The sequence below is a fragment of the Gambusia affinis genome, linkage group LG16 (genome assembly GCF_019740435.1).
Source record: "Gambusia affinis linkage group LG16, SWU_Gaff_1.0, whole genome shotgun sequence".
Classification (NCBI taxonomy): Eukaryota; Metazoa; Chordata; class Actinopteri; order Cyprinodontiformes; family Poeciliidae; genus Gambusia; species Gambusia affinis.
The window spans coordinates 9,721,389-9,741,715 of NC_057883.1; the positions used below are offsets into that span (position 1 = coordinate 9,721,389).

The 20,327-nt window shown below is 41.2% G+C and overlaps 3 protein-coding genes across 3 annotated transcripts; 2 read left to right on the top strand and 1 right to left on the bottom strand.

Annotated features, from left to right (window-relative positions):
* The first annotated feature begins 128 nt into the window (after nt 1-128).
* Nucleotides 129-5,881, top strand: LOC122846483 (rab GTPase-activating protein 1-like). Its single transcript, XM_044143492.1, has 8 exons — nt 129-644; nt 1,896-1,970; nt 2,073-2,183; nt 2,708-2,812; nt 2,928-3,011; nt 3,137-3,208; nt 3,319-3,564; nt 5,575-5,881. The coding sequence occupies exons 1-8, from the start codon at nt 534-536 to the stop codon at nt 5,797-5,799; spliced, it is 1,029 nt and encodes a 342-aa protein (XP_043999427.1). The 5' UTR covers nt 129-533; the 3' UTR covers nt 5,800-5,881.
* Nucleotides 5,882-6,174: 293 nt separating this feature from the next.
* ebi3 (Epstein-Barr virus induced 3) lies at nt 6,175-11,905 on the top strand. Its single transcript, XM_044143495.1, has 6 exons — nt 6,175-6,421; nt 7,464-7,578; nt 7,681-7,783; nt 9,625-9,742; nt 9,905-10,068; nt 11,497-11,905. Exons 1-6 carry the CDS (start codon nt 6,328-6,330, stop codon nt 11,650-11,652), a joined length of 750 nt encoding a protein of 249 aa, XP_043999430.1. The 5' UTR covers nt 6,175-6,327; the 3' UTR covers nt 11,653-11,905.
* A 6-nt stretch (nt 11,906-11,911) lies between these two features.
* On the bottom strand, nt 11,912-19,402 carry odf3l2a (outer dense fiber of sperm tails 3-like 2a). The gene is made up of 6 exons (XM_044143494.1): nt 19,235-19,402; nt 15,106-15,363; nt 14,338-14,448; nt 14,058-14,180; nt 12,831-12,972; nt 11,912-12,269 (listed from the first exon to the last, which is right to left on the bottom strand). The coding sequence occupies exons 2-6, from the start codon at nt 15,152-15,154 to the stop codon at nt 11,924-11,926; spliced, it is 771 nt and encodes a 256-aa protein (XP_043999429.1). The 5' UTR covers nt 15,155-15,363; nt 19,235-19,402; the 3' UTR covers nt 11,912-11,923.
* Nucleotides 19,403-20,327: the final 925 nt, after the last annotated feature.

The window sequence follows — 20,327 nt, forward strand, 5'->3', positions numbered from 1 at the left end:
GATTTGTGCGTCAGAGAAGAGGACGGGTGAGATAAGAAATGTAAACACAACCGTGGGCGTGTCCAAGGCTGTCTTTCCTTTCACACACTCTCAGGTCATATATAAACCCTGCTGCCCACACACACCGCGACACACACTACACCTGTGCACTTCACCCGTCTCTGGTGTTGCTGTGTGAAGATTTCTCACCTTTGGACTGCAAACAAAGTTTCTTTCCTTCTGGGAATCGTGGATTTGAACCTCACCTCTTGCCTTTTAAGATCTTTTGCGTGTGTGTGTGTGCGTGTCTGTGTGTGTGTGTGTGTGTGTGTGTGTGTGTGTGTGTGTGTGTGTGTGTGTGTGTGTGTCTGTGGACGGCTGTGTCCTCAGAGCGAGTAAAAAAACCTCGGGGTTAGAATCGCTCTGAACTTGCTTCACATCTCTCGACTTTTACGGCTTTTACGGTTGTGAATCTTGGGCTCTACGCAGAACCGCTGTGACTGTTGGGGTCTGTTTGGGTGGGAGCAGCCCAGGCCGGCGGAAATCCGGGCGCGATGATGCAGGAGGTGTCCATGGTGACGGCCTACGATGCCAACGCCATAGAGCAGATGAGTGAAGAGGAGATCCTCGCCTATCTGGTTGCTGACACAGGGCCTACGATCAATGTAAGACTCATTCACTCTGGGATATTTTTTTTATTGGTTAACAGAACAGGTTTTTCATCTCTTGCAAGGTTTTAAATAGTTTAATTTACTGAAATATTTTTAGTCCCCCTGGGTTTTTCTTTTGCCTCGACTCGATCACTTTCTGTACTGACTAATCAAGAAAATGTGAGTCATTTAATATCAAGTATTTATTGATATATTTCCCAATCCAACATCTGCATCGTTCACACCACAAACAGGAACCTGTCTGGTCAATCCAGACGCTCTCTGACCAACCATTGGCTGAATCTCTTGACATTTGGCTCTTTGTCCATTTCTTTCTGGATTTGCGTCTCCTTTGGAGGGCCAGATCCTCAAAGCTGCTGAGGTTGACCAGTGAGAGACTCTGATCCAAGCACTTCTGCTTATTTTGCAACTTGAGGTTTTAATATGCAAACCAATGAAAGAGTTTGATAAATACCAACCACATTGTGTTTAAATCAAACACAAGAACAAACAAGCTTCCGGTGGCTTTCTCTGCTTCAGCATCTTTGATGAAATTAGCATATACACTCATTTCATAAGTAACATGCAATTATTTTTTTTTTTTACATATTTGCCTTTACTCCTTAGACTCCTGATTATAAGCGTTAAAATGAGTTATCCCCTTTGTTTAAGTACAGATATTTTTAGCTATCAAGTTTCTAAACAAAGTCCTGCTCTTCTGTTTTGTAGCTGTTGTTTCGTTTTAGATGAAAGGCAACGCCTCTGACCCGCTGTTTCATTTTGAACAGGAAAGATCACATTTATGCAGAGCGCTTCAGTTTGCTTTGTCTCTCTGGATTTCTCACGTGAGCCGTCGCTGACTGGCCATGGCAAAGCATGAAACCCAACGCCGAACATAATTCCTCCAAAAGTAAGATTTCTGATTCGCGGCACCCAAGAAAAGATCTTAGATTCCCTGTTTTAGGTATTTAAGATATGAAAATCCATTTCATGCTTTGCCTTAAGCCCCCTTCCATCCTCCATAATTCCCCAGATGTGCTGTAGATTAGCTTGTCCCCCATGTACTCGGCTTTATCTTATCTTTGATTTATCCTTGTTTGGTATCGTTCTGAGGCCTGTTCTTGATTTGTCAAGCTCATCCTACATCCTACGAATCTCTTCATGGGAGAGATGGATTTCTCCATTTCATCCAAACGTGTCAGGTTTTCCACATTAACAAGACGTGTCTTTTTTTGTTGTTGTTGTTGTTCTTCTTCTTCTTCCAAGGTCCCCACAAAAAAAGCGAAACTCGGGGAAAGTCGGCTTCAGATCATGGACGATGAGCCTGTGGACAAATACTTGGTCAGAACCGACTCCTGTCCTAGTCTCTTTTTTTTCTGAAATGATTTGATTTTCTCTCTTCAGCTGCAGAAACTCAATGCTTTATTTTCCTGCAATTTGCAGAAAGAAAACCGGCGGCTCCAGCAGGCCAGCCTTCGCCTGGAGCAGGAAAACGATAGCTTGGCCCACAGACTGATCACCAGCAAGGTTGCTTTGAGGAATTGTCTAGACGAGGTACTACTAAGAGGTCAAACTGAGAAAGGCAAAAGTTTTGCATTTCAGGGCCTCATTTACATCACATCCTAGTGGGACATGGTGGATTCTGCCAGCTATCGAAAATGCAGCCCGGCCATATTTACAGTCAAAGGTTTGAGGTTTGTCCAGGTACAGCTGCAGCTTTCGGTGTATTTTGTTTTCTTTTTACAAACTTATAGCAAACTTGCTATAAGTTTGTAAAAAGAAAACTGCCCCTATTGAGCTTCATCAATCTTCTCACCACGTTTCCTTTCTCAGCATGATTCTACCACCTCCATGGTGGAGAGTGGTGTGTTTCAGTGCTGTGTTTGTACCCTGACATTTTGGGTCAGGGGACAAACAAAGAGCACCTTCTTCCACACGTGTGCCGTGTCAAACTGCATATCGAAGGGGAACACCTACCAAATGTGAAGAAGCAAAGGGGATACTTTTACAAGGCATCACAAATATAAGGAAACAAGCCTGTAACGGCGAGGATCTGAGTGCAATTTTGTGTTTTCCAGGCAGAAGACAGAGTAGACCAGCTAACCAGAGACCTTCTTAAGATCCAACATCGACTGCAGGCAACTGAAGACGAGAAAAGAGGCAAAGAGGAAGAAGCTGCCATGGTGATAGGATTTATTTATTTCTTTTTCAAGAAAGTGTCTAAAATTATTGCAGGCTGTTGTAAGAAAGAAAAGTAAAAAATAAATAAATAAATATATATATCTTATTTTTGTGTAGCTGAAGGAAGTGTTTCGGAGAGAGCTGGAGAGGGCTGAGCAGGAGATAAAAAAATCGTCCGGTATCATCTCCGACTACAAACAGGTACCGGCGATTGATGGCGCTGTTTGTGCAATCGGAGAGTCCTTCAGCATTCTCACAGATGTATGTAGGTGTGATTGGAGGAGGTTTCGTTTGATGAAGTCGAAACGAGATGCGTTGTCTCTCAGATCTGCTCTCAGCTGACATCGCGTCTGGAGAGGCAGGAAGCCGCCCACAGAGAGGAGTTGGATGCACTCAAGGTGAGTGCTCCACTCTCGCTACAGACGTCTGCTTTTTATGCTATTTTTATGTTACGCTCAGACTTTTTTTCTGGTGTTCAATCTTTTTCTTTCTAATTGTCATCTTCTAGAGCACGGTAGAGGCCTGCTCCCAGTGTCGACACGTTGCAGAATCGATCCCCGGAGGCCACAGCGCCGACACACCGATGCATGTGGAGACCGAACCGGGCGGGCAGGAGTCCGGCGAAAGCCCCCAACAGGAAGACGGGAACAGGAAGGACCAGGAGAAGGAGTCTCTGAAGGCCCAGATCAGAGAGCTGGAGAAGGAGCTGGCCCAGACCAAGCTGCTGGTGGTGGAGGCCAACTGCAAGATTCAGGTAAAATCTGATTGTTTGAGCGTCTGGACGTGTGCAGACCGGCCAAGAGCCGTCAAGGTTTTAATAAGGATCAAAACTTTAAGGCGTGATCTGCCATGTAATATGCATAATGGGGTTATTTGAAACATGGAGTATCACCCCCTCCCCCACTTGTTGTTTGCGACATCCAGCCAGCCGAAAGACAATTGTGGATTTACAGTAAAGGGAGACAGGGTTACATAAAGCTAAATTTCCTTTTTAGCTTTATATCATCTTATAATGTTTTTTCTCTCACAGAGCATCACCTGCCCCACTCTGCACCTCCAAAGTTTTAATTCACATTTGATACATACGTCATTTTTATAACAACTGAAGGTAATATATTTACTTAATTGTGCGCTAAAACGGCTCTATGTGCCTGGAAAATACATGTTACCGCCCCTTTAAATACAGAATTGGTTGTTCGTAAACATATCTGTTAATAACAACATGGCAGTAAAAACTAACCCACAACTCGTATTAAGATAGGGCTATTTATGTTGGTTGATTTTATTAGTTTGCTTCAAACATGGTTGAAAAATGTAAAACCAGTAAAAGAAATAAAGTTATAATCTAAAATCACAGAGGTATATATATATATATATATATATATATATATATATATATATATATATATATATATATATATATATATATATATATATATATATATATATATATATATATATATATATATATGAATGTGTTCTTTATTTAACCTGGAAAAATAACCCATTGAGATTAAAAGCCTATTTTCCAAGTGTGACCTGGCCAATAACAGAGACTTTACACCAACTGCAATATAAAACCCCAACAGGGTTTCTGAAATGCAATAGGAAGAAGTGGAAATTTCTTGAAATCCTGTCCAGTTCCTCTGTCTCAAAACTGTTCTTGTTTCGTCAAGTTGGTGGATTCATCATTCGCCATCAGACAGTGACGTTTGGGCATTCCTGTGTTTCCACACCGACACTTTTTCCACATTTCCACTCCGCTGATAGAAACACAAAAGTTGCTGCTTATAGAGAATAAATAGGCTGGCAGGTGGACGCCTGTTCAAGGAGTAGTTTGGATTCTTATCAGTAATATTCACCTTATCTGCTGTAGGAAGATGACAAAGTGCAGAGAAGAAGGAGGCTAACAGCTGACCAGAGGGTTAATGTACCATGACAACCTCATAAAGTCACAAAAGGGCCCACAATCATTTTACACAGAAACATCAACAATCAGGGTCAAATCTATGACTTGTAATGTAAACAAGCATAATGAAGGAAAGCCTTTAGATGCAAACACAAAGAGTAAAGATTATTATATAATCTGCGATAGAGATTTAGGCCATTCATGGCGTAAGAACATAAGCAACATAAGAAAACCAAAAGAGAGGAAGTTGAGACAGTTTCACCTTAGTCAGGGTCTGAGTCAGAAATCCTGATACTGTCAAAGACGAGCTACAGTAAATGTGTTTAATTTCCAGGAATAATTTTCAAAATTTTCCAGGAAATTATTTCATTTCCGGGAATCAGTGTATGCTTTTTTACAGAAAGAATATTCTGTAATGTTGTCAAATGTCTCAATTTGCTAAAAACTAGTACAAAGTAGAATACTTTGTGTGTATATATATATATATTATTTTAGAAGTGTTTCAACAATACGGATGTTGAAACATTGTTATTGTTGTTTCTAACTTGTTTTATTTGCATTATTTGGGCTCTGAAAGCACTACATCTTTTTCGTTACTTCGACTATTTTTCATTTTCTGCAAATAGACACAAAATCTTTGCTTGGAATCTTGGAGACATGTTGTCAGTGGTTCATGGAATAGGAAAACATTGTTTATTTTACTCAAACTTATACCTATAAGAAGTCAAATCAGAGAAACTGAGCATTCTAAGTGGGATCTTGATTTTCTCCTGAGCTGTAGATGTGTATATATTGTTTTGACCAACTTATTTCCCCTGAAAAGTCAACAGCATTTCCATTGTGCTTCGTTCGTAGGAGCTGGAGCACCAGAAGGGAGTCCTGGCCGGCGATCTCCAGGAAGCAAAAAACAACTGGATCAGCAAGGCCTTGACGTCGCTGCGGACCTCCGCGGGGGGACACCACAGCATCGGCATGCACAGAGAGGGCCTCCCCATGTGGAGCCTCCACGGCTCCTCCCTCTCAGGATGGACTCCTAAGAAGCTGTCACAGCCCCACAAAGACAACACAAAACACGTTTGAATGGCTGGACCGCATGTGTGTGCCGATGACATTCGTCTGGAGTCGAGATGACAAACGCACGAACACGGACAGAGAGGTACCTGGGAGTGCAGGCGATGATGTCACAGGGACTTTCTGTCAGTTTAAACCAACTGTAGCTTGTGAATATTTGTATATTTTCTTTATCTGATGTCAAAAACATCTTTAACTGTAAAAAAAAAAACAACAACAAACATTTAATAAAATTCTTGTGACCTTCTTACTGTTCGTGACGTAAAGAAACAACTTTTTCAGTGGGTTTCCTGAGATAAGCCGCAGTCTTTGGTTCCTCTTTCCTTTCCTCAGTCCTCAGTATTTAAAAGCGAAGACAAGCTCCTGCTTGAGCAGAGAGAGAGAAATAAAAACCGCTGGTGAGGCAGCGTTATCTCTGTTATCTCCACACTGGGCTGAAGAGAACAGCAGACCACAAAACTACCAGCAAGTACCCGGGCATAAAGAAAGTCATTCATATTTATTAAACAATTTAGACAAAAAACTGCAGATATATTGATGGCTGGAACTGTGTGTATCACAACTATCATCCTCATTTTTGGTGTTGGAAGTCAAGCTCTGGATCTTCTCAAAGCAACTTCAGTTTTAGGAGGTGAGTCTGGATTTGACTGATATATATATATATATATATATATATATATATATATATATATATATATATATATTGTTATTTCTCTGTGGGTTAGGATTACATAATGTCTCATGGGTCTTTGTTTTGATATTGCTGTTGTCCAAACAATATGTGGTGCTCTGGCTTGTCTGGTGATCATGCTGTTTATGCATCTAAACTGTTCATGTATTTAACAGTGTATGCTACACTCGCACTGCCACGGCTTTAATTTCCCATAGCATGTTAAAAAAAAAGAGTCAAAAGAAAAAAATCTCACCATGATCTTACCTACTGAAAAGGTAGTACTGTTTTTTTATGTCATAAAATCAGAATAGGGAAAAAATAAAGACAAAAACCTCTTAACAAATTTTATTTGTCTTGTAGATTGTGTGCCAAAATCTATGTATTTTAATAAAAACTGAGAAGATACATTAATAATTAAACCAGTGCAGCTAAAAAAAATGTATTAGCACACAATCACAAGACAATCTCAAAGTAAAGGTACCTTCTTAGCCTCTCTACTCTGTTTTATGACCATTTCTTAATGTTGGTGTTAGCAAGTGCTACTAGCGGCTAAAAAAATAGTTCTCTAGTGTGAACTAAAATGATTAAGGAATTCTTCTGACATTATTATTTTACAGGGAAGCTCACCATATTATCGTTTCCTATGTTGAAATTTTTAAGAGATTTAATGAAAATCAATCTGTTAACCACAAAATTAGGTCCCAATTTGTGACCCATCGTTTGCTAAAAAACACCAAATTTCTCTGCCTGCAGTATAAACCTGCCCAGCATCTAGATGAGAGGAATGATCCGCAGTTTTCTAGTTTGTACCTCTTTAAATAATTAAAAATGTTCTTCGTGTCTTCTTGTGGTGGAGTTTCTACATAGTAGCTGTGAGTTAAATAAAACCCTTTCATGTGGCAACATGAGACAAACAGAAAGAGAAAGAAAAACAGAAACCTTACCAGGGGGTTTGCTGATGAAAAAAAAGACTGAAATCTACTTTTTTTTTCTGGTTCAGATCCTCCCTCCACTCCCAAAGTGCACTGCTGGTGTTCCAGCTATCCCAACGTGACGTTTTGCTCCTGGCCAGAACCTTTGCCCTCCCGTCCAACCCAGTACATCGCCACCTACAGGTAGACTGCAAGCATGTTTTGGCTCTTCCAGTAAAAAAATAAATACAATAAAAAAATAAAAAAGCATAAATCCTTAGGTATATCAATATGTCCTCCCCACAGTGAGCGAGACAGTACCGCTGACCCAAAGAAGTGCCACCTGGTCCCACCCGGCTCTTCATCCTGCGCTCTGAACACAGAACCTCCGTCTTCACTGTCTGAGCAGGTAGGAGTGGAGCAGGGGGTTTCCACAGCCACCACAGCTGTTCTTAGATTAAATGAAACCCAAACAGGCTTGTTCATCTGCAGAAAGCATTACACTCTGCCACAGGGTCACAGAGTGAAAATAATTTTCCAAACATTCCAGAGTCAAAAAAATATATATATCTAAAAAAATCCCTCATCAGATTTTTGATTAAAAGTTTTTGGGAATTCTGAGGGTCCGTAAATTAGATGCAAGTCAATGTTTAAGAGTGACCGCCACGAAGCCCCGATTCAGTTTAATAGACAGATTATGGAAAGAGTTGAAAAGGTTTGTGAATCAAGGTTGCTATTAGTTCTGTCAAGAGAAATGGGCCAAAATTACAGAAAACTGCGTGGAGAATGTTTTACCCAGTTTATGTAGTTTAAAAAGCAATCCTGCCAAACATTAGAGAAATATATGTAATCTCCAGAAACTAAACGAAATATAAAACATACTCTGTGTTTTTTTAATGTAAATATCTACATCTGAACTCTCACCTGTATAGGCCTGTCACGATAGCAAATTTTGCTGAACGATTAATTGTCTCAAAAAACTATTGCGATAGACGATAGTATTGTTTGAAGACCTTTTTACACTGATTTAATGGAAATGACGTAATAATGCATGCAATTTCCTGCCAAAGATGGATGCACTTTATTTTCAAAAGAACACCCAACACTGGAACTTATAAACAAAATAAACAAAACAACCAAAAATAAAAATAAAATTGATTCTCAGTCTCCATTAACAAAAATGTACTTGAATAAAAACGAAATAACATAAAGCCAAAGTGTAAATAAATACTGCATTCAACCAAAAGAGTGCAGATTATGAAGTCTGTTTACCATATTGCCCTTCAGTAATCATTAGATTTAAATAGAGAAGACGGGCACATCTGACTGATGCAATAAAACTTTGATCGTTCTAAGATTGTGGCTTGTGATCATCCTGTAGTGTGTGGTGTGTTATGGTAGATCGTTGTGGCCGCTCCGATCTAAATCAGGGGTTTTCCCCGCTGGGATTGTTAACGCAGCCTGTTGAATGTGACAGGTAGCCAATCAGAAAGCGCAGATTCTCCTCCTGCTTTCTCAGGGGAAATTACCGAGGGGAATCCCAAACAGCTGACACGGCGCAACCCGAAGTCCAGCGGACATTGGAGATGATATGTGGAACCAACATTAATGTTTATAAAACATTTTGTACAAAGAATATAGAAACAACGAGGGGAGGAGTTGGAGCGAAATCGCTACGTTGATGAACCCGGTAACTTTTCAGCTGTTCTTCGTTAACGTGACATAAATAAGTTCTAATGATTTTCATTCAGTCAGGACGTTACGCTGACACTAGAGCCACATGCGTTGCAGGTAGATTGTAGTAAAGCATTGATTAATGCCTGGTTTTAAAATTAGTTAGCTGGACTTGTAGCCATTATGTTGTGCCCACTGTCGGCACATCGAACCCGATCGAACCATTATACCTAGGATTTCTGTCGGCTAATGTGTGATCTCAGATTTTGAAAATGGGCCGACAATCGACCGACAGCACTAAGATGGTGTCGTGTGCGCTGGGCATTACACTAAGGAAATGAGGAAGGAGGATCAAGAGTTGAGCCTCTTTTCATTTAGCGTCATCAACAGAAAGAGAAAAAGGCTGGAAGAGACGATAACGGCGATAATTAAAATGACGTAGATAGTTTTAATTTATCGTACGATTAATCGATTTTTCGTTTATCGTGACAGGCCTACACCTGTAGTTAGAGTGTTGCATCAAATCGTCACAGTTCCAAATATATCTCTCTATATTTTTTCTTTTCTTTTTTGCAGCTCTGGCTCTGTCACTTGCCCAACCTGAAACTTCTCACTGAATACATTCTCAACATCACAGCGGTTCATTCTGGGGGAAGCAGCTTTCATCTAACAAGTTTCATGCTGGAGGATATTGGTGAGAGGAAACATTTGTGCTGGGCGTGACAAGTTTATGTTCCATCTGCAGAGAAAAATAAAGCAGAAGTTTTAAAACTTTACATCACATTTTGGTCATACTATGAAACAGGCCATCTTTATCTATCATCCATGAAATTTCAAGACTCGTCTCTCTCCACAGTGAAACCAGATCCTCCTGTAGATGTCCGGGTTTCCCCGCTTACTACCAAACACCTGCTGGTGGAGTGGTCTCCTCCTCCCACCTGGACAAGCACGGACATCTTCCCTCTGAAGTACCAGATACTGTACCAGTGGGAAATTAGGGGCAGCCCAAAGTCTATTAACGTAAGTTAACATAAGTTCATCATCGCCACATGCTGGGTAAAAGACAGCAACATGCTGACACATATCTTTTGTGGAAGTTGACGTTGCCTCAAGGCAACCACATGAGCTCCTAAAATTCCCCTCGTTTCCAAAATCTACAGACTTGCTCAGTTTTGTAATCTTTTCAACATTTGCTAAACCTGTGGTTGAAACAATTACACTGCGGTCTTGAGGAGTAGGAGATATAAATAAGAAGTTGCAGTTTTGTCTGTATTTTGTGAATAATTATTTGATTCCAACTCTTCTAAATCCACACATTAACAGATGTTCCCGCCCAGATTGTCATTACAACTCTGTTAATTCCAGTCACATGCCTATGCTAGGCGTGTTTGTTCATCTACTTTTCTTCTTTTCTTAATCACTGTGTGCATATACTTATTTACATGTTGAAAACCCCACCAACTAGATACTTATGTAAAATGTCAGCACCTTAAGAACAAGTTGGGACAGACGTTAAACCCATTTTTCTGTGTGTGGAAACTTGGCAAATAAAGCTGATTCCAATACATTTAAAGCGAATTACTAAACAGATCAGTCAGTCTGCGAATAAAAGCATTGAAATATGAAGTTACATCCTCAACTATTAAAAATGAACACAATGTGGCACAGCAAATTTATTTACCAAAAAAAAAAAAAAAAAGTAAAACAGAAAACGGGGAAGGATTAGCTTGCAGCAACAGACATTTAATAATTCTGTTATTAACTAACTCAGTGACTTTTAGGTTTTAGTTTATTTGGTTTATTATATAAAGAAAAAGACTAAAATGATTGCCCACAATGGTATCACTGTTTATTTTGTGAGAGTTATTTAGTGTGATTTTTCAGATTTTCTGGAAATCCCATTTCAGACAATTTGTTGTTTTCTGTTTGTTTTTTTTTCCATTTTGCTGTAACCAGTTCATCTTCCGGCAGTATGGATCTGGAATGAAGATTAATGCTGCTTAGCTACATTGTCTTCATTTAATAAAATAAAGTTGCAGAATCATAACAAACCTAAATCAGATGTTCATAAGTCCTTGAAGGAAGAATAAAACCCATTTTAATGTGCTAGATCTGCAATAAGCCATCAAATAACTCAGGAGTAATTCTTCAGAGTGAACACTTTCCCATTTTGACATGGTCAGTGGTCTAGTCAAATCATCATATATGCCTCAGTGAGAAAGTCCCAATCTTTCTGCACACGCAAACATCAATGTTGCTGCAGAGTCATGCTGTTCCTATACAAAAGCGGTTTCAGTTTCGTTATTCTTGATGTGTGATTATGTGCTGACATGCAGATCAGTGTGAGATCCGTTTGTTTGTGCAACATAACAAGACCACATGTGGTACTGCAGAGAAATAGCTTGATTTTATCTGACACTTTTTGACTGACTTGTTCTTTTTCTTCAGCTGGGTCCGTTTGAGAAAACCAAGGCCGAGCTGAAGGGGCTGATCCCAGGGAGGACCTACCAGTTCCAGGTGTGTGCTAAGGAAATGCTGGGCCTGGGGCAGTGCAGCGACTGGAGTTCACCCATAAAAATCACAATACCAACAACAAAACTATAGGAACTTTCCCTCGCTTTCATTTTATAGGAGGCAGGTTGCTGCAAACCGACATGCAAGAAAATACTCTGTTCTTTATTTATGACCGATGCAACTAAGAGTTGTTGATGTTCCGTTTTATTTATGCTAAAATGTTTTAATAATATTTGCACAGTGCAGAAATTCCATTTATTTTTGTATCTTGTTACGGTTGTCACATTGCTCGAACTGAAAAGGGAATGTTTAAAACAGAATAAAAACAAGATTGCACAAAGTATTTTCCGAGTCCGGTCAGTCAGTCGGCCACATGCACCACCAGCGGGGTAACAAACTCAGAGTGCCTGATGCCCATGCTGAAGGACGGGGACTTGTGGAGATGCCCGTAGGTCCTTTCTGGGCTGTACGTTCCTGGACCCGGAGCGGCAGAGGAGTGGCTGAGCCTCTTGGTCCGGCGCTGCATGGTGAAGGAAGGCTGTCGCTGCCTGTAGATGTCCGGGTCGGTGCTTCTGTACTGCCCCGGTCCGGGTGTTTTGGAGAGATCCTCGGACGGAGCGCCGGCGGTCCTCCGGCCTGAGAAGCTGTAGCTGGCGCTGGCAGGTTTGTGGGGGACTTGGGGACCCAGAAGTCCAGGAAGAGTGTAGCTGGTGGATTTGAGACAAAGTTATTCAGGTCGGGAAAAACACGATGTTTGAGTTGAATAATAAGGTTGTTGAGGGTAACTATTAACACTTTGGAAAAATATTCCAAGGTTTTTCCCGGTATTCATCAGGAGATTACATTTATGACCATTTTGAAGGATATGGTCTGAGTCCAAGATGAATTTCTTTGACGGTTTGGTGACTATTTTTCATTAATACCAAAACTACAATCCTCCTCTAATCAGTTCAAACAGCTGCAAGGCAGCTGTGTTATTGTGGGATATAAAAACCTTTCCCAAAACAATGTTTTTACATAGTCATCATTTGTGCGCTTATTGGGACGAAACCATGTTTGAAATGAATAATAATTTACGCCAGCTGCTTGGTATCAATGGAATAACTTAAAAGCCACTTGTGACTATTTCCAAACCAGAAAGAAAAGAAATCTGAAAATAATCCAGCTAAGGGAAAACAGAGGAGTGAGCTTTTGTGCGGTGCCGTTTGCACGCACGTTACCTCATAGCTGCCGCATTTGACTCCGTGTTTTCAATGTGCTGCTCTCACCTGTTTGGCGCTGGAACAGGATCCACAGTGCGGTACCTGGTCCGCTCGCCGATCGTGTAGGACGGAGGCCTGCGGTGAGCGTTCAGAGGCGGCGCCCGCTCTGGGCTGTAGGCCCCCGGACCCGGAGTCTGGAACAGCTCATCTGTGAGCGGGAAAACAGTGTTGATACGAATCACTCAACAGAGAGAGAAAAACCAAAAACAACCTCAGAAGCTGCAGTCTTTAAATATATATATATACATATATATTCACACCTCTTAAAGTATTTCACATTTTGCCTTTGATATCATTGTATTTCACTGGGATCAAATTACGTGGGGATGTTTGTGAAGTGGAAGACAAATTATACATGGTTTTCTCTTCTTTGTTTTTTGCAAACTTATTCCTGAAAAGGGTAGCATGGGTTGACATTCTCCTCACCTGTCTTCATTAGTAAAACCGCCTTTCGCTGCTATTAAAGCTGAATCGACTTTTTAGTTTTCCTGTACCAGCTGTGTGCATCTCCAGTCCTTACAAAATAGCAGAAGCTCTGTCAGAACATCTTTAGGGTGTCACTTAACATCAGTTATCAAGTCTTGGGGCTTGAGTGGCCCAGTCAAAGGTCGTACCTTTGACTGGGCCACTCTTATACACTGATATGCTTTAATCTAAACCATTACATAATCTAGGGCTTTTTGTCCTGCTGGTTCGGTGAACCTTCAGCGCAGTATCAAGTATTTTGTGATTTCTTTTTCCAGGATTACCCTGCATTAAGGTCTATCTTCTCATCCCCACAGCATGATGCCGCCACCGCCACATTTCACCGCTTAGATAACGTCCTCAGGCTTGATCTACAGTTTTTGTTTCTCAGCACACAAAGAGTTTTGCATGTAGGCCAAAAGGTTTCGCTTTAGACTCGCCTTCCTGTCTGGTGGCGGACTTGAACTGGGACTTCTTCTTTTCTCAGTAACAGCTTTGTCCTCACCACTTTGTTTTATTTACAAAGGACAGATTTGTTATTGAACAGCCTGACGGTTTTATCTCCTGTACTGTGGATCTCTGCAGCCGATCCAGAGTTACCAGAAGTCTCTTGTCTCCTCTAATTTATACTTTATCTAATCACATGAATGACACAATTTCCTGTTGCTCATCTGGTAAAAACCACTTCCTCTTTCTGTTTCCAGAGGAAAATAAAGCGATTTGTCTGACGCTTTCCCGAGTGGCAGCCTTTCACTGATTTCTTTTCACCTCTCTTTCCGATTCGTCTGCCTCTTCCTGACATGGAGTAGGACGGTGTCTGTGTCCGACCAAACCGGGTGAGCTTGTCCCCGACGTAGTACCTCGGTCCAGGGCTGGAGTCAACAGATATCACTATAAAATATAAAAACGCTCCTTTACCTCACTCTGTTACCGTGGTTATCACTGTAATAGATGCTTTTAAAACACTGGAGCATTAAATGACTAATTTTATTATTAAATTTGTTGCTAAACTTTGCTTCCTGCAGCGAGATTTAAGGCCCAAACTTACTGGCAGTGCTCATGCGGCCGTGGAAGGAGTACGCAGGGCTGCTGGGCTTGGTGAAGTCATGGTTGATGTATCCGACTGTAGGGGGCAGAGCATAGCGCGCGGGGCCCGGTCCTGACAGGTGGGGTCAGGAGTAAAGGTGGAAGAGGGAAGAGGAGAGTGGTGAAAGTGATGCGACGGCTTCCAGCTCCGAGCATCGCTGCCGCCTCCGCGCCCGGCACGCTGTGGCTCCGGCTGCATTGCTTCTGATCATTCCCATCTGGAGCCCTTTGACTTATTTTTCTATGGTTATGCATTTTAACATTCTTCCTCTGTTGTTTTGGAAATGGATTCCAAACAACGTCAGGATCTCAAATCAGAAAAGGAGCAGTGACATTGTGATGCTGTGAAAGATTTCACAGCAAAACCCGGTTCGGCCCTAATGCAACCCATGTGGATGCAAACACACACACACACACACACATCTATGCGTAGCTATCTTTGTGGGGACTTTCCATTGCCTTCCATTCATTTCTACAGCCTAAACCTTGCCCTTACCCTTTTCCTAACCCCAACCTTATCCCAAAACTCAATTCACACCTTAGTCCTAAATCTGATCTCTGACCCAAAAACAGTGTTTTCCCTTGTGGGGACCAAGCTTCAGTCCCCACAAGGAGCAGCAGGTCCCCACAATGCGGCATGTGTCAGGAAAATTATCCCCACAAGGTATTACAAACAAACACACACACACACACACACACACACACAGGCATATAGATTTCTCCAACTGACCTCTTTCCCTGGCAGAGATTATTGGTCGTTTCCTCACCACCTCCTCCATGCTCCTCCAGCCTCGTCCTCTTTCCTTCTGGCGCTAGAAAGACACATCCTTTCCTTTTGCTCTCTTTCGAGGCGAGTCGTGGCCTCCCATGTTGAATTATTCATGACCTGGAGCGGAGGAAATCCTATCTTGACCGTAGGCTCGTAAGTGTCCGCAACTTGCTCTCCACACCTTCTTTTCTCCAAGGCTCTCACAGAACAAATGGTCGCCTCCACCGAGAGAAATATAAAGTTGAAATTCAAGGAACTGAAAGAAAACGAGCCTAGATAATTTGTACATTTTGACACCTAACACCCGAGTTACACCCAGGGTATATGGGGGATTTTATACAATAGAGGGGGAGAAAAGTGATACTTGGTTTTTTTTATTTAATGAGGAAAAATATTGCATTCCAGATGCCCTTCGAGATGCGAATCGCTTGCCATTATCCCCAAAATGGGAGCGAGTTTAACCCATTTTCTGTTATCAAGCTTCATCGTTCTTGCTGAAGAAAAACAATCTCCACTGCATCACACTGCCACCACCATGTTTAACTCTGCTAGTTATAATATTCAGGGTGATAGTCACGTTTAACTGCTTTAACTAAGTTACATTTGAAGGAAGTTGGTTGTTCTGGATTTTATTTAGAGGTGTCAGAGTATTAATATATAATTGTCGCCTTTTTTTTTTCATGTATCATTTTGCTTCTTCGTCACTGTTATGTATCATACTTTCTCTTTTCTGTCTCATAAAATCACTTTAAAGCCCATTCAAGGTCTCTTCATGTTTTCTAATTTCCACCTCCAACAGTTTAGTAAACAAAAAGCACAGCAGCACGGCAAATGCAAAGGCTTAAAGAGAAAACATGGGAAGGAGGTTTGTTAAATCAAACTAAATAGGGCAAACTAAATTTGCCCTATTAGAGTAAAGGACTTAAACTGCACAATAATATGAGTCGCCATCCAGGAGAGCAATACATGCTGACTAACTTCAAGTCAGATAAATGTGAGGTCGATACCAGAGCAGGGAAGTAATGAAACACCTGCAGCTTCCCGTCCATGTCTGGAATTTCAGGACAAATTTCAGAGGGAAAGAGAAGCTGCGTTTCGCTGCTTGTTCAAGGTCAACAATTCTCCAGTAACCAATTAGTCTGACATGAATTATTTAAAAGCAAAAGACCCCTAAGAGCAGCAACGGCGTCGACATAACCTTCCTAAGGCTCAGAAATACAGACCAACCAAGCGATTTAACACTATTACTGAGACAGAATTGATTTCTCTTTGCAAGTGGCACAAAGAGATTAGTAAAAGGCGGACTTCTTCCTAGAGTTCAGGAGTCATCGTCTGTCTCAAACCGAAAGATTCAATTGTCTTAGTGTCTTGTTTAGGTGGAGAATGAGGCCTCGCACTGCCACTCAGTGAATCGCCGCCCTATAGCAGATGTGCAAACGGGATTGAAAAATGAGCTTCAGGACATGAAGAAGTTAGATTCCTCGGTGGGGACTCGGCGTTTGAGAAAAGTTAAGACGCTCCGTCATATAGGAGGAGCATGGAGTAGAGTTGCTTCTCCTCCTTTGAGCGTGTGAAGTGGCTCATGGTCAGCAGGCCTTCTGGATGAGGAAGCCTCATCCAGAAGGCCTGGATGAGGGCTTTCTTCCAGCATTTCCCACTGGAAGAAAATCCCTGGTCACACCGAGAATGTGCTGGAAGGACTATAGAGACTTTCTGTCTAGGAGCACCATGGATGGATGGATGGATGGATGGATGGATGGATGGATGGATGGATGGACGGATGGATGGATGGATGGATGGATGGATGGATGGATAGATGGATGGATGGATGGATGGATGGATGGACAGACGGATGGATGGATGGATGGATGGATGGATGGACGGACGGATGGATGGATGGATGGATGGATGGATGGATGGATGGACAGACGGACGGATGGATGGATGGATGGATGGATGGATGGATGGATGGATGGATGGATGGACAGATGGATAGATGGATGGATGAATGGATGGATGGATGACAGACGGATGGACAGACGGATGGATGGATGGATGGATGGATGGATGGATGGATGACAGACAGATGGATGGATGGATGAAGATAGCTGGATGAGCGGACGGACAGATGGATGGATGGAAAGACGGAGGGAAGGATGGATAGATGGATAGATGAGCGGACGGATAGCTGATGATGGGCAGGACGGACAGAAGGATGGATGGACAGACGGAAGGATGGATGGATGGATAGATGGATGGATAGATGGATGGATGGATGGATAGATGGATGGATGGATGGATGGATGGATAGATGGATGGACGGACGGACGGATAGCTGGATGGACGGACGGACGGACAGATGGATGGATGGACAGACGGATGGATGGATGGATAGATGGATGGATGGATAGATGGATGGACGGACGGACAGATGGATGGATGGACAGACAGATGGATGGATGGACAGACGGATGGATGGATGGATAGATGGATGGATGGATGGATAGATGGATGGATAGATGGATGGATGGATAGATGGATGGATGGATGGATGGATGGATAGATGGATGGACGGATAGCTGGATGGACGGACGGACAGATGGATGGATGGACAGACGGATGGATGGATGGATAGATGGATGGATGGATAGATGGATGGACGGACGGACAGATGGATGGATGGACAGACAGATGGATGGACGGACAGATGGATGGATGGACAGACGGATGGATGGATGGATAGATGGATGGATGGATGGATAGATGGATGGATAGATGGATGGATGGATGGACGGATGGATGGACGTCACTGAAAGGTTATTCCTACTGAAATCTTTAACATGTTTTTGTTCTTGTAACCTGCTTTTATTCAATACTGTCATTTAACTGTAAATATTGTACTGAGTGTTCGATTTGTAGTCCAGATAAATCGCTCAGAATCGACCTTTCACCTGCTTGAACATTTTTTTTCACTTCAAAAAATCCTGGGAGTTTAAAAATAACGTATTACACCATGTGGCATTCAAGGATTTCCAAACCACTCAAAGAGATCACCTCCCAGCAAGTAAAATAATCTTATTTTATTTTGCATATTTATAAATTCAGAAGTTTATAAATAATACATTTTTGGTAATAAGTTACAAGTTAAGGTGATTCATATTTTAAAATCTTGAATGTCAACTTGTCATTTTATTCAATAAAATTATATTTGAAAATAATAATGTATAAAGCAGCTCTTTAAGGTTTGTTTTTAGCATCGATTTAATAGTGAAAATCTTTTACTTGTATGAATTGTGAAATGTTTCAGTAATTAATAGCTCCTGTTGATTTTTGTCATAATTTCCAGATGAGAACAGACATCTTACATTTTAAACAAACCAAAATGCTGAAAATATACAGAAATATTCATGGGAAAACAACCAATCACATGAAAATAAAAGCAATAATAATAATAAAAAAGGTTTCACATGGTCTTACAAATGAATCCTTTGTCAACGATAACAAAACGGATTAGCTTTTGGCAAAGACAGAGGTAAGTAATGCCCTGAGAGCGAGGCCAGCGTTAAGACAAAAGCTTCATCCAGGTTAAAGTTTCAGGCAGCAGCAGCCGAGTGGTCACAGATGCAGTAACAAGACTCTAATGTGTCAGCAGAGGGAGATGAATCCGCTGCACGGTCGGGTACGGGCAGGAAAAACACGAGCCGAGTCTCAGGTTTCCCAGACTGACAATGAAACGGCACACTGAGAGGTGTTCAAAGACTCCCCGTCCGTCGACACAAATCAGGGTCAATGGACTGAGATGAGAAGCAGATTTGATTCATTAGGAGGATTATTATTATTATCGCTCTCTCCCAAGTCTGCAGTAACCAGCAGAGACAGTCACGTTGCCAGGGTCAAATAGAGAAATCTTGGTTTAACATAAATGGTGCTGCAAAATCAAAATGATCAATTAGTGAAGTCTGAAAAGGATTTCTCTTAAGAACAGTCACATTCCCATCATTGCTCACGTGCCTCTGAAAGCAGCAAACCAATCTATCATGTCCATGTAGTTTTAGTTTTCAATTAAACAGAGAACGAAACATTTAATTACCTTTGACACGCTGCAGTTACTGCTTACTGTCAGCAGGTGGCAGAGCTGCATCGTTTAGTGACATTAAACCAGGAGGGATTCAAAGACGAGAGAGTAATCAGTTGTATTACTATGGAAACAAACGACGACAGTAATGCATTTTTTGGCAACATTACAATATTATCTTGAACTTTTGGTTAATGTTTACTCACAAAGCAATGAGCTGAGCATCACTTACTAAAATAAAATAAACACAACATGATCAAACCTCTTTTATTAAGATCACCATTCATACTGCTCCTAAAGCAATTTAAAAAAAATTAATTAAGAAAGTTAAATATATGTATATTTTATTTGCAAATATTTTGATTTCATACATTTAAATAACAATATAGAATGAGGATGTACTAAATTGGAATAGTTTAAAAGCAGCATTATGTTAGTTTAAAAAACAAAACAAAACAAAAAACAGGGATAAGCAGGGAAAAATTGAAATTAGAATGTAATGAATTGCATTGATCTGTGTATATTTCAAGCATTCAATACACACACACACACACACACATGCAGTCACTCACAAAAATCAGACCACGTGTTTTTTCTGTCAACATTTTTATAGAACACAGTTTGAGATTGATAACAACTTCAGTCATTGTACAGTCTTTACTGACTAAATTTAACTTAAGAATTATAAAACATAGCTTTATACTTTAAATATGCTGGTACAATTTAGTACAAAAATAAAGGCTTTCCGCAGCCGACACAAACGCCATCAGTCACATACTGGCACTCAGGAACAGACAAATCCTGGGTGGACCAGTTTAGCACACTATCAACCTAACATAGCGAAGCACTCGTTAAAATACTGAATCATAATCTGTTCGTCTTTCTTTTTACATTGGGATGTGAGAGAAGGGGTCATTTAGAGAATTTGTGGATGCCGACTAGCCACTAGATGGCGCTCCAAATGACACTAACGACACGTTTAGGCGCTTTAGCCAACACTTCAGCGGAAATCGGATTAGTTTTCATCTCTTCTGTGCACATTCGGGTCAAATGCATGTCAAATGTCTTTACCGCTGTCCGACGTCTTCATGCGACAATGTCGTTTGCG